This window comes from Eretmochelys imbricata, chromosome 2 (assembly GCF_965152235.1).
Source record: "Eretmochelys imbricata isolate rEreImb1 chromosome 2, rEreImb1.hap1, whole genome shotgun sequence".
Taxonomy (NCBI): Eukaryota; Metazoa; Chordata; order Testudines; family Cheloniidae; genus Eretmochelys; species Eretmochelys imbricata.
Window position 1 is genome coordinate 183,618,859 of NC_135573.1, and position 12,847 is coordinate 183,631,705.

Genomic DNA, 12,847 nt, shown 5'->3' on the forward strand with positions numbered 1-12,847 from the left:
TTCATCCCCCTCTAGTGCTGGTCCACCTAGAGGATAACAACTTATTAGTACTATCACTTACTCTGTTAGTTGAATTATCAGAGGTCTGTGCGGTTTATCTAAATATTCCAACCCTGCTGATGACCAATGTGGGTGTCAGTATGATGTCATAGTTTGTTTTTTCAAGGTTTGCTTTTTTAAAAACCTAGGAAATTACATGCCATTTGTCTATTCTTGTGATATTTAGATTGCTAACTTTTTGGAGCCAGTGCATGGTCTTCCACTGTGTGTGTGCAGTCAGGCACTGATTTGGACCATCAATTAGCACCACATTTAATCATCATTAAATTTTTCACAGAAAGTTAACTTATCTGGTCCTTCTGATCATATTAATGCTGAGCTCCTATTTTCTCAAGCTCTTGTACAGTCCAGATTTCAACTTTACAGATTTCAGTGAAATTAGTTCACTGTTATATCATCTACCCACTTACTCACAAATTGAATTCCAACAGTTTAAGTCATGGATATGAAGCCATGGATTCTAAAAGTAACTTTAAAAGTAACATGGATTTTTAAAATCCATGAAAATCAAGGCCTCCATGTAGCAATGACTAAAATGCAGCTTCTGATATCCAAAGCACAAATAACTGACTACATAGAGGTTCAGACAGAAATATTTTATGTGAAGGGCCATAAACATAAAATGAGAAAAGCAAATGAGACAGACTACAAAGGAAGTCAGATTATATCGGTCACTTGTTTATTAAGGGTTATTTTTAAAAATTGTGAAAATGGGATGAAGACAAACCAAGAGAGAACAAGCGTGTTGGATCAAATAGTATTTTATACCTCTTTTTTAATTTAGATACCTTCGGTCATATCAGCACTTTTTATACACATGTAACATTCATAGCTCTAATCACATCTGCAGCTCTGAGATGAAACATCAGAGAACGCTTGATAAAGGGTCCGGTGGCCAGATGTCCCGATTTTATAGGGACAGTCCTGATATTTGGGGATCTTATATAGGTGCCTATTTACCCCCCAGACTGTCACGATTTTTCATACTTGCTATCTAGTCACCCTAATAAAGGGATACTTTCCATTGAACATACTACATTTAATATGAATACTATCAGTTTAAAGGAATATTTCACTTGGGTTAGGACAGTATCCACCAGTAGAGCCCTGAGCAGATATAAATCGGTATCTGTGGAGCTGCAGGGCTCTACCGGGAACCACAGCAGCAAAAGCAGCAGCACGTTGGGCCGCCACTACCTGGAGCCAGCGCCCCGTTCCGGTAGCACTCCTGCATGGCTGTACTGCCAGGGACAGCTGCTGGTGAGCCTGGTGCCCACCAGTGGGTGGGGCTGGGGGTGGTATAGCCATGCTGAAGCAGCTACTGGCACAAGGCGCTGGCTTTTGGGTGTGGTGGCCCAACATGCTGCTGCTTTTTCCACTGCAGTTCCTGGTAGAGCCCTGCAGCTTTGCAGATACGGATTTATATCCACAGATATCTTCATCTGCGGATATAGATTTTGTATCCGTGCAGGGCTCTGTCCACCAGATTATGTGGATAATTATAACTTGTTCTAATACACAGATTGTTCTGTTACCAGGCTCTGTTTGTGTTATTTTTGCAGATACTTTGGTGTGAATTTTGTACTTAATGATCAGTTTTCTGAGCTGTTCTTGTGATGAGAGAGCATACTTTTTACTGTTATAAAGCTCTTTTTTTATTGTGATTGGGAAAAGGATCTCAAATAGTGTTAAACTGCAATTGTCATTCTTTATCCATTGTATCTGCACACTGTTGGTGCCAAAACCCATTTTAAATTAATTGGAACGGGAAGGTAAAATTAATAAACGTTAATTGTTTCAGTGGAAGTCATCAGTAGCCTTAGAAATGCTGTAAATCATAATTTAAGAATACAATCAAACTGTTGAATAGTCGCAGGGAAACAAGTAGTAGATATGAGACTCATTCTTTCTTGGCAAAAACAAATATATTGGTATTGTGCACTTAAAACTAATATACATGTGTAGATCTTTAAATAGGAACATTTAAATTACCAAAAACAGTAAGAAGAGGAATTCAGTCATTGTTGTATCATTATTAAACTTTAGAAAGGCTAAGAGCAAATTGCAGTAGTTGATATTTTTAATTTGATTTATATTGAAATATAATTGTGCCTTATAGTGGAAAGGACTTTTGTTATCTTCATTCAGTGAAAATGTCTTCCATTCTACCCTTTATTCATCTTTTTTTCGTTTTCTTTTTCTTTTCTAATTTGGCTTTGAAGTCAACTGATTTTTCTGATCAAAGTGAAACTGCAGCTGATTATTTTAGTCGTTCCAATCGCAGGGGGAGCATTGTTTCTGATGTGGACGATGTCAGTATCCCAGATTTAAATAGTGTGAGTGTAATGCATATTATGATATTGTAATGAATACAACGGGCTACTAATTATGAGTTTTCTTTCTTTACTGAAAAAAAGAATAACTGCCTGAAAAAGTAAAAACAAAAAAAACAAAAAAAACCCTCAGAACAGTAGAATTTACTCAGTAGTGAATGAGTTTTATACTTGTTTTTTAAACTAACTGCCAGTTTTCTTATTAGAAAATAACAGAATGCGCACTGAATAAAAACCAAATCTTTTATGTCTTGGAATGCTATTTTTTTTAACACGGTTCAGAGAATTATTTTGCCCTTTGCCTGAGATATACGTGAATTTATAACAATCTAATTGTATTGTGTATAATGTATAATCATGTACTGGAATCATTACCACTTTATGCATCCATTTGTATGAGTGCATTGCATACATGAAAAAGAGCTTTGTGTAAGCTTGAAAACTCCTCTCTCACCAATAGAAGTTGGTCCAGTAAAAGAAATCTCATCCATCTTGTGTCACTAATATCCTGGGACCAACATGGCTACAGCAACACTGCATGCAATAAAATACGTAAGGAATGTACAATGTCTGAGTGTCCTTTATATAATAAGCCTAAACACCTTTGAGAGCAAGCTGTGGTTTTAGTCTGAAATAACAGGTTACTATGCAAAACTGGCACCCTCTTGTTCCACAGATCTTATTTGCTGAGTTTTTCAAAGAGTATCTGCTTGCTTTAGTGACCCCAAAAAAGAAACAAAAAAGTTTGAGGTGCTGGTAGCCATCCCATGGACACACAGTTATGGGAGTGTAAACTGGAATCTATTCCTTTTCATGTATTGACAGTATTATCTTAATTCCAGTTGCAGGGCCACATTCTACCATCAGTTACTCCTATTTAACTGAGTGAAGAATTTGGTTCCAAAAATTCCTCCTTTTTCTAGTAGACTGCCCAATCACTCAGACACAATAAACATCTAGTCCCCCCAATACTAATTTTACAATAACTTGTAAGAGTAAAACCACACTTCAAGCTAGCAAAATATTTTTTTCTGTTCAGATGAAAAACAGTAGTGCAGTATTACTATGGTCACCACCACGTATGTTATTCACCATCACTGTATGCAGCTGTATGTTCAGAGCATGGATAGATGTCAGTTGCAGTGTGCGTTCTGTTTCAAATTAAAATTTAAGCTAGTAATTTTTCTAATAAAGTTACTTTTACTGATACTAGCATTCTCTGGTACAAGGACGTGACAGTGTGTTGAGAGTGGTTAATAGCATTATTTTTTCGTTTTCTAGAATTGCTGTTGTGTGAATGGATTCTTAATTCTTGTTTTTATGGTAGCAATAAAAATTACACAATTAAAATTTTCTAATTGATACTCTGTAGGGAAGATTGGGTTCAAAAAATGCAGGTCCACAGTTGATCTTGGTAAAAGGAAGTTGTAAGTTACAACTCTTTGAGACAGTCCTTGTCAGATAATTGATAAGTAGACTGTCTTAATCATAGCTATCTGCTTCAGGTAGTAACATATGCTGCAGTGGCAGCTCTAAAGATGAAACCAGGAAAGAACGTGAGACATTGAGAACTGATGTCTTCAAAATTGTATGAACTTTGCGTGTGAGGTGATGCCAAATCCTCTTAACTGCTTCTCCATTAGTTTAGGGCAAAAAGAATTACATATTTGTGTTGAAGACCATTATTGGATAAGTTACTCTGGAGAAGCTACTTATACTTATTAAAAATGTATGGATTTGTAATGTTTTAGGCTTACATTTCATTTGGATTTTTGACTGAAGAAAATGTTGAAATAAGTCTCTGAGTAATAAAATTAACAGGTTCACACACAAGTTTAGTACATCTAGACTTTCTATAGCAGATGTGTGTGTTTCTGGTCAAGCTCGATTAATTAAAATATTGTCTGAAATAAATACTAAGCTATTGGAAATAGTTATCCCTCTTCAATCATGCCTTCTTCAACCTAAGTTATTTTGTCTTGATGTGACTGCCAGTTCTACCAAATAGTGAGGTGTATTGTGACATGAACATGTGTTTTCTAGTGACTAGATTAAGACACGCAAACTGATTTCACTTGTGATCTAAACCAGATTTCCAAAAAGGTTAGTGTGTGCTATTCTGCTTAGCATCGCAGCAGTCACTGCTGTGCTGAGATTTATAATACTGAAAATAATTTCTGTTCTCAGTTCTCTAATATTAACAAAGGCTTTTACCTGAAAGGTTATCTAAAATGTCTGAAGTTTTATTTTTAATTATAAGCATGAATTTATTTGTAAGTGCTACCGTTAAAATAACTTTTATTTTAGGCCAAACACTTAAATTTTGGAGGGTTGTTAACCATTCTTTGTAATCCTGTGGATTACATACATCTCATTATACTTGGTGAACACAAAGGTGTTACAGCTGTTCAGTCACAAAATGAATAATTATAATCACTTTTTTCTCTCTCCAGCTGGAAGAGAAGTGTGACAAACCGTATCCTGAAATTTACACAAGGGTATGTTTGTTTATTAAAAGATTGAAAGTCAATTTTCTTGCTTTAATTATAGTCAATTTTTGAAATATCTCCAAAGTGTATATGCCATATGTTTTAGTAGTGTTTGTATCCTAATACTTTGACAGTGTTAATTGCAAAATGACACTTGTAAGGCTCTGTGTAAAGCCTAGATAACATTCCTGTTCCTGTCCCTTTATTTCCTATGGGAAGGGAATGTTTCCTAAAGGAGGTATTTTTTTTTATACAGTTCACCCCCACATGTCAGGAAATGTTGAGCAGAGAGATTGAATTTGAAGAGGACAGGACTGGAAAAACTCAGATTTTTTTAACTGCTGTTGCAGACATTGCTCCAAGTCCTTGTGTGAGAGGAATTAAAATGACTACAAAAGTGTGGAAACTTTGAGATGGTTCCAGATGTACTTAAGTATAGAACTTCAAATTTCTGTAGGATATAAGTAAAAATATGATGATTGATAAGCTACTTATTCTAGTTTTTTTCTTCACTGTCACATCACCTCAACCGAAGTGTTTTGTAAACATCTCATCAACAAGACAGATCGTATATCATAGCAAGCATATGGAGCCAGCAGACCAAGATATAAACTAGATTCTGGAAATTAACCTTTGTCAAAAGTATGATATTATAGAACCCGAATTTTAAGTCAGGTATAAAACAGGATTTTTAAAACGTATGTTTTCAGTGTTGTTTTAATTGTCAGGTAATTTATTATGAGAAATGTGAGATATATCACAGAGTTGGAGGCTTTTGTGGACAAAGTGGATATATCACCTCAGAAGATATCACAGTATGAATCCTGATACAGTTTATTCTTTTTTTTTAAGCCGGCATCTCGCAATTCAGCAAGTACAACTCCTCTGAGTGGGAATTCATCCAGAAGAGGAAGTGGGGATACAAGCAGTTGGGTGGATCCTGATGTTTCATTAAGTGAATTACGGGTAAACTCTGTTACTGATTTGAAAAAGCAGGAGGATTTATATTTAATATGATGGGGCGGTAGAGAGGGAGATGGGATTTCTGCTTATTTGACATAGAAAAATAAAATGTGACGTATTTTAATGATGGTGAGGGAAAATAGGTGCATGTTATAGCAATGTTACTACTTACATATGTAAATGTTTGTGGCACTGAAAGCTGAGTACTGAAACAAATTTTATTTTAAAAATATTAGAAATCATTAGATAGATTTAAGAAATGGGACTGAGTAATTTTTAATACTAGTAGTTTTCAAACAATGGTTGCATAACAAAATAGTCAGAATTTTTCACTGATTTGAGGGTTGTTTTCAATTTCTGTGTGTTTAATATGTTTTGTATACTTTATTTTGCACTCTTTGGCATTTGATTGAAAAATATGCAAAGATAAAGTGCTGTTTTCTTCACAAAATTTTCAACTGTAAACTATTTTCCCTCTTTTATGCAATGGTTCATTCCTATGTCCTGCAGGATATCTATGATCTTAAGGACCAGATACAAGATGTAGAGGGGAGATACATACAGGGACTTAAAGAACTAAAGGTATAAGGGCTCACCATCCAAAGCATGCATTCTGTGTGGACATATGTTGATAATGGAGATTTTATCAGTTCCACTAACTGCACATAGCTTTACTAACTAGATTTTTAAAAAATATTTCTCTGAAGCATGTGCTTAACCTGCAATGCATAGGATGGATCAGTTTTTTGTATGTGTAAATTACTACAATATACTATTTCCCTGTAGATTCAAAGTTATTTATTACTCAATTAAAATAGCATTAAACGTTTACAGTTTTCATATCAATTGCCAATGCTAAGATGCCAATTGCTAAGATGAAAACTAATTGAAGCCTTATATATGGTTTAATATTTTAATAGAAAATAAATACACATTAAAAATTCATACAGTGTGTGAAAAAAGACAGAAACGGGTAGTAGTTCTGACAAACAAAAGAATTTAACCAAGAAAATTGTGAAGCATTAAACTTATAAATTTCAGAAAATGTTAGTTAATGTTAGTTAAAAATCCAAAACTATTTTTAAAAAATACACTGTTGTGTGTATTGGATTCAGGAGTAGATGAGGCTTTTATGGCCCATTGATAGACTAGCATCAAGTGAGAGAGGTGGATTTTTTTTAGTATACATTGTTTGCACTCTGGCTATCTTTTTCTTTCATATACACAAGGTTCTCATTGTCATAGTCCGTTGTCATAGTTACCAATATGTTGCTTAATATTTAAAGTACAATTACTTTCCCATTTACTGTGCCCAGAAGAAACTGGATGCAGAGGAGAATTTGATAGTCTTTTTCAGCATATTCTTATCCAGATGCCTGTATTCAAATTTCTTGTGACTAGTAATATTGAAATATGAAGAGCTCTTAAATGTAATGATTTCTGTTGTACACACACACGTACACCCATTGAAGATGCTCTTCATCTTGATTCATTAATGATCAAGTGGAATTCTAACCTTACCTAAATCGCATTTTACAGAGATTTTTGTTTTGTTTAGTAGCCTTCTTGAGGAGAGATTTAAAGAGAATATGTAATATATTCTGATAAAAGGGAAGTCACACATCTTAAAGTCAGCATTTCATTATTCTACACTAGCTCATCTCCCTTTCAGAGAATGAGTGCATAAGCGATCAGAACAGCTGGTTTGAGGTTATGAAGTACATAATTTGTATCTCCTTGATGTTAGTGTATTAATGGGCCTCATAGTAAAATGGTCAAAATACTTTTTTTTTTTTTTTTTTTTTTTTCCCCTGTAGCCTATTGAATCCTTGATGCAGTCTTATGAAGTTCCTTAATGGTGGCAGAGCTGGAGGATATGTGTCTTTAAGAACTTGTGTTCCTGTAGATGTAGATGTCAAAAATTCTGTAATGACTGTATAACTACAGGTTCAAATATAAATATGGAGTTCTTATTTAATTGTCAAAATATCTATTATTTTACAAGTCCCCTATTTTTCTTGATCTTGGCAAAATACTTTGCATCCACAGGCCTTAATCATTTAACAATTTGAAAAGGATACCTTTTTTGTTAACTGTGCATTACACCCAAAAGAATATTTTCAAAATGGGTTTAATGCGAATAAACATACAGTTCTTTGTGCATGCTTGTGCCCATCTCATAAGTGGTGATATGGATTATTAGGAATGTTTTATTTGCACATAATATGATGATTGCTTTTCAGTTACCATAAAGCAGAAGCTATCAGTAGAAATTAACCTTCTAGATGCTTTGCTTGGCTGACATTAGATTTAAAAAGTGGATTGCTGTTATTACTATTGTAATTTTAAAAGAATCCTGAAGGAATCTAATTTTAAGATAGTTAAGCACCAGTCCAAGATTATAGTTTTATAATGGATTTTTTTCAGTGACATGATCATACTCAGAGCTGACCTGAGTTTCAGAAAACCAAAACATGAAGTCAGTATATTTTCATAAGTATTTGGAATTTTTTGCGTCTATAGTCAAGAACTTTTTAAGTTTGAGCCTATTTCTTATGAATGCCCATCCCCTGACATATGCTATTACTACTTGGCCCTTCTTCTAGCATTGGCTCAGTGGCACTATATTTTTTTCCCCTTTCAAGACTCAGGAAATGTCTTGAGAAGTTCTCTACTGCACCATATTCTCTGTTTACTCTGCCTCCAGTTGTAAGGTAATAGTTCTCTGTAGCTGTCTTCCTCCTCCTAACAGGGAAAATATCTTTTTTCTTCTTCTTCTTGATCTCTGCCTAGCAGTTTTCTGTTGGGCACCTTTCAGGGCTGCCTGGGGACCATACCAGCTTTGCAATTCCCACAAGTGCTTTTCCAGTAGTGGAGAAGCAATGATCTGCCAGCCCACCACTTTCCTGTTCCTAAGGCTGGTGGTGGTCATCGTTCAAGATTTCTAGGATAGCTGAGAAATACACAGATTTTAAAAATTGTGCAAGGGATAGAAAATGTCCAGATTGTGGTTCCACCCAGTCTAACTCAGTTGTGTGTGTCTTCTGCCACCAGTGGCATCTGCCCTCAACTCAGTCTGAAGGAATCCTTCCATCTTTTTCAGGCTTTCTGATTCTTGGACTTAGCTCTACAAGTGTGCAGTCTGCCTCCATCGACCTCCTCAGGTCAGCCTGACTAATTTACATAGCTTCTTCACTTTAGATTCCCAGCTAAAATGTGAGGTGACTTTATTCCCCAGTAGCTCTTTTGAGTTGCCTGTAGATTTTTATTTCCATTTTCCAGCCCATTTCCCCCTAGACTTCTCAATGTCTCCTTCCAAAAGTCTTCCAAGTCGGTATTATCTCTGAACCTGACCAACAGATCTATGATACTGATATCTCTACAGAACCTGCTGCCTGTAGAAGCCATCATCTGTGTTTCTTCTCTGGAGAAAGGGGAACAGTTTCTTCTTAAGATGTTTTGTGGCCTCCAAAGAGGGTGGGTTTTGTCCAGTCAAGGACTTGAAGGTGAACTTCTGGATGGAACCCATAGCACTGACTCGGGAGGGGGCTGTGTGTTTTTAGTTAATCTCAAGGTCTGCTTCCCATTTGTAGTCATGTCTTTCAGATTATCATCAGCTCCCAAAGTATTTCAGATCTCATATAATTTGGATGATGTACTGATATATTTCCCCAACAAGGGAAATAGCCTGGGACTCTCTTCAGACCACCAGACGAACTCAACAACATGAGTCTGTGATCAACTTGATATAGAGGTCTTGCCACCCCAGAATCTATTTCAGAAGATCAAGTCTGATTTTTCCAGTGTTCCAAGCCCATTCAGTATCAGCGCTCTAGTTCCTGCAACTTCTGATGATCTTCTGTGCAGACATAGTCCATTGAGCCATAATATAACGTTGAGTTCTTTTGCACTTCCTCCTGGCAAATGAAACTAGCGATACAAGAGTATGAACAAGTTGTTTGGGCTATCCTATCCTTTTCATAGCTCACTCAAGTGGCAAGTTTCCTTCCTTGTGCATAACGGTATAGGCAAGCTGGCTACTGTGCTGAGATGGGAAATCACTTAGTCCCGTGATCTCGAATATAAACTCATTCAATTTCACCTTTTGAAACTGAGAGTGCAGAGGGATATTGTAATGTCTCCTTCCAAAAATGGTGCCATCTCCAAAATATCTCTACATATAGAAAAAACAATGGTTCCACCCTCACTTATTGCAGCAGGCAGGGAGGCACTACTTGCAAAAAATATATATAATAATAAGCCTTAAGAAGTCCTTCAGTTCCCGTGAGAATAGAAACTGAATTAACATTTTTTCAGCTTCTCATCCAGAAATGGTTAATTAAACAGACACTTTTTTTGATTGTTTTCAAATCAACTCAACAAACAGGTCCTTTTATCTTACTCCAGACATTGGCATCAACCACCTTCAAAGATGGGTGTATTTTTTTTCTTTCCATTGGATGTGTCTTCAACTTTACCGTTGCCAACAGAGAAAGTACAATTTAAAATATTTGGGAGGACTGTGCCTTAGTAAGTCTTGAAATCAGACCATTGGGAGCTGCCACTTACGAAGGACTTAATTCATCAAAGTCCTCATGGAGACTGCTCTTGCTAGTTGGAACCTCAAAACTAAAGCCTTGTCTCACCTGATTACTCCAGAGAACTGGTAGATTTCCTCATTATATCAAGAAAGCTATGCATATTCAGAATATATAAAAGAATGTGAAATATATGGTTTTCCTGGTATGATCAAAGGACAATAAATGCCTTTTAGGCCACTAGGGAAGGAATACTAATTCTCAGTTGTCCAGTTTTCAGAGTGGCCCGTGCCTCAGTTATTTTAAGCCAGGTGTCTGTTCAAAAACAATCCATTTTCTCTCGTCTGAAAAGTCACTTCTTCAAGCTCTTATCTGCAGATTTTCTCAGTCTGTAAGGGTATGTCTACACTACGAAATTAGGTCAAATTTATAGAAGTCGGTTTTTTAGAAATCGTTTTTATGTAGCCGATTGTGTGTCCCCTCACACAAAATGCTCTAAGTGCATTAAATGCATTAACTCGGCAGAGTGCTTCCACAGTACCGAGGCTAGCGTCGACTTCCGGAGTGTTGCACTGTGGCTAGCTATCCCACAGTTCCCGCAGTGTCCGCTGCCCATTGGAATTCTGGGTTGAGATCCCAATGCCTGATGGGGCAAAAAACATTGTTGCGGGTGGTTCTGGGTACACGTCATCAGGCCCTCCCTCCCTCTGTGAAAGCAACAGCAGACAATTGTTTCGCGCCTTTTTTCCTGAGTTACCTGTGCAGATGCCATACCATGGCAAGCATGGAGCCCGCTCAGCTCACTGTCACCGTATGTCTCCTGGGTGCTGGCAGACGCGGTACTGCATTGCTACACAGCAGCAGCAACCCATTGCCCTGTGGCAGCAGACGGTGCAATAGGCCTGAAAACCATCCTCATCGTGTCCGAGGTGCTCCTCGCTGCCTCTGTAAGGTCGGTCAGGAGCGCCAGGGCAGATATGGGCGCAGGGACTAAATTAGGAGTGACTCGACCAGGTCATTCTCTTTAATCCTGCAGGCAGTCCTATTGAACCATCTTATGGTGAACAGGCAGGAGATGAGGATGGCTAGCAGTCGTATTGCACCATCTTCTGCGGGGCAGCCAGGAGATGTGGATGGCTTGCAGTCCTACTGCACCATCTGCTGCCAGCCAAAGATGTAAAAGATAGATTGAGTGGATCAAAACAAGAAATAGACAAAATGTGCTTTGTATTCATTTGCTCCCTTGCTCCCTCGCTCCCTCCGTGAAATCAACAGCCGACAATCGTTTTGGTGAGGTCTGTCAAGGGCACCTTGAAAACTTTAATGGAGATTCAGTCCTGCCTGAAATACCAGAGGGAGGGATAGCTTAGTGGGTTGACCATTGGCCTGCTAAACCCAGGGTTTTGAGTTCAATCCTTGAGGGGGCCATTCTGTGTGACAGTTGTTTTTGTTTCTCCTTGATGTAAAGCCACCCCCTTCGTTGATTTTAATTCCCTGTAAGCCAACCCTGTAAGCCATGTCGTCAGTCACCCCTCCCTCCGTCAGGGCAACGGCAGACAATCGTTCCGCGCCTTTTTTCTGTGCAGACGCCATACCACAGCAAGCATGGAGCCCGCTCAGATCACTTTGGCAATTAGGAGCACATTAAACACCACGCATATTATCCAGCAGTATATGCAGCACAAGAACCTGGCAAAGCAAAACCGGGCGAGTAGGCGACATCAGCGCGGTGACAAGAGTGATGAGGACATGGACACAGACTTCTCTCAAAGCACGGACCCTGGCAGTGTGTGCATCATGGTGCTAATGGGGCAGGTTCATGCCATGGAATACTGATTCTGGGCCCGGGAAACAAGCACAGACTGGTGGGACGCATAGTGTTCCAGGTCTGGGACGATTCCCAGTGGCTGCGAAACTTTTGCATGCATAAGGGCACTTTCATGGAACTTTGTGACTTGCTTTCCCCTACCCTGAGGCACAAGAATACCAAGATGAGAGCAGCCCTCACAGTTGTGAAGCGAGTGGCAATAGCCCTATGGAAGCTTGCAATGCCAGACATCTACCGGTCAGTCGGGAATCAATTTGGAGTGGGCAAATCTACTGTGGGGGCTGCTGTGATGCAAGTAGCCAACGCAATCAAAGATCTGCTGATATCAAGAGTAGTGACCCTGGGAAATGTGCAGGTCATAGTGGATGGCTTTGCTGCAGTGAGATTTCCTAACTGTGGTGGGGCCACAGACGGAATCCATATCCCTATCTTGGCACCGGAGCACCAAGCCGGCGAGTAAATAAACCGCAAGGGGTACTTTTCAATGGTGCTGCAAGCACTGGTGGATCACAAGGGATATTTCACCAACATCAACATGGGATGGCCGGGAAAGGAACATGACGCTCACATCTTCAGGAACTCTGGTCTGTTTCAAAAGCTGCAGGAAGGGACTTTATTCCCAGAACAGAAAATAAC

The 12,847-nt window shown here is 38.3% G+C and overlaps 1 protein-coding gene across 3 annotated transcripts in view; it reads left to right on the plus strand.

The window, feature by feature from the left end:
* The window catches only part of LRRFIP2 (LRR binding FLII interacting protein 2), a 137,861-nt gene that overhangs the window by 91,948 nt on the left and 33,066 nt on the right, over positions 1–12,847 (plus strand). Inside the window, exons 14-17 of one of the 3 annotated variants that reach the window (XM_077811068.1) lie at positions 2,283–2,396; positions 4,847–4,891; positions 5,735–5,848; positions 6,356–6,427. In XM_077811068.1, the coding sequence (XP_077667194.1) occupies positions 2,283–2,396; positions 4,847–4,891; positions 5,735–5,848; positions 6,356–6,427 (345 nt within the window). The remainder of the gene's footprint in view (positions 1–2,282; positions 2,397–4,846; positions 4,892–5,734; positions 5,849–6,355; positions 6,428–12,847) is intronic. The other 2 variants (XM_077811069.1, XM_077811070.1) reach the window with 2 other exon arrangements.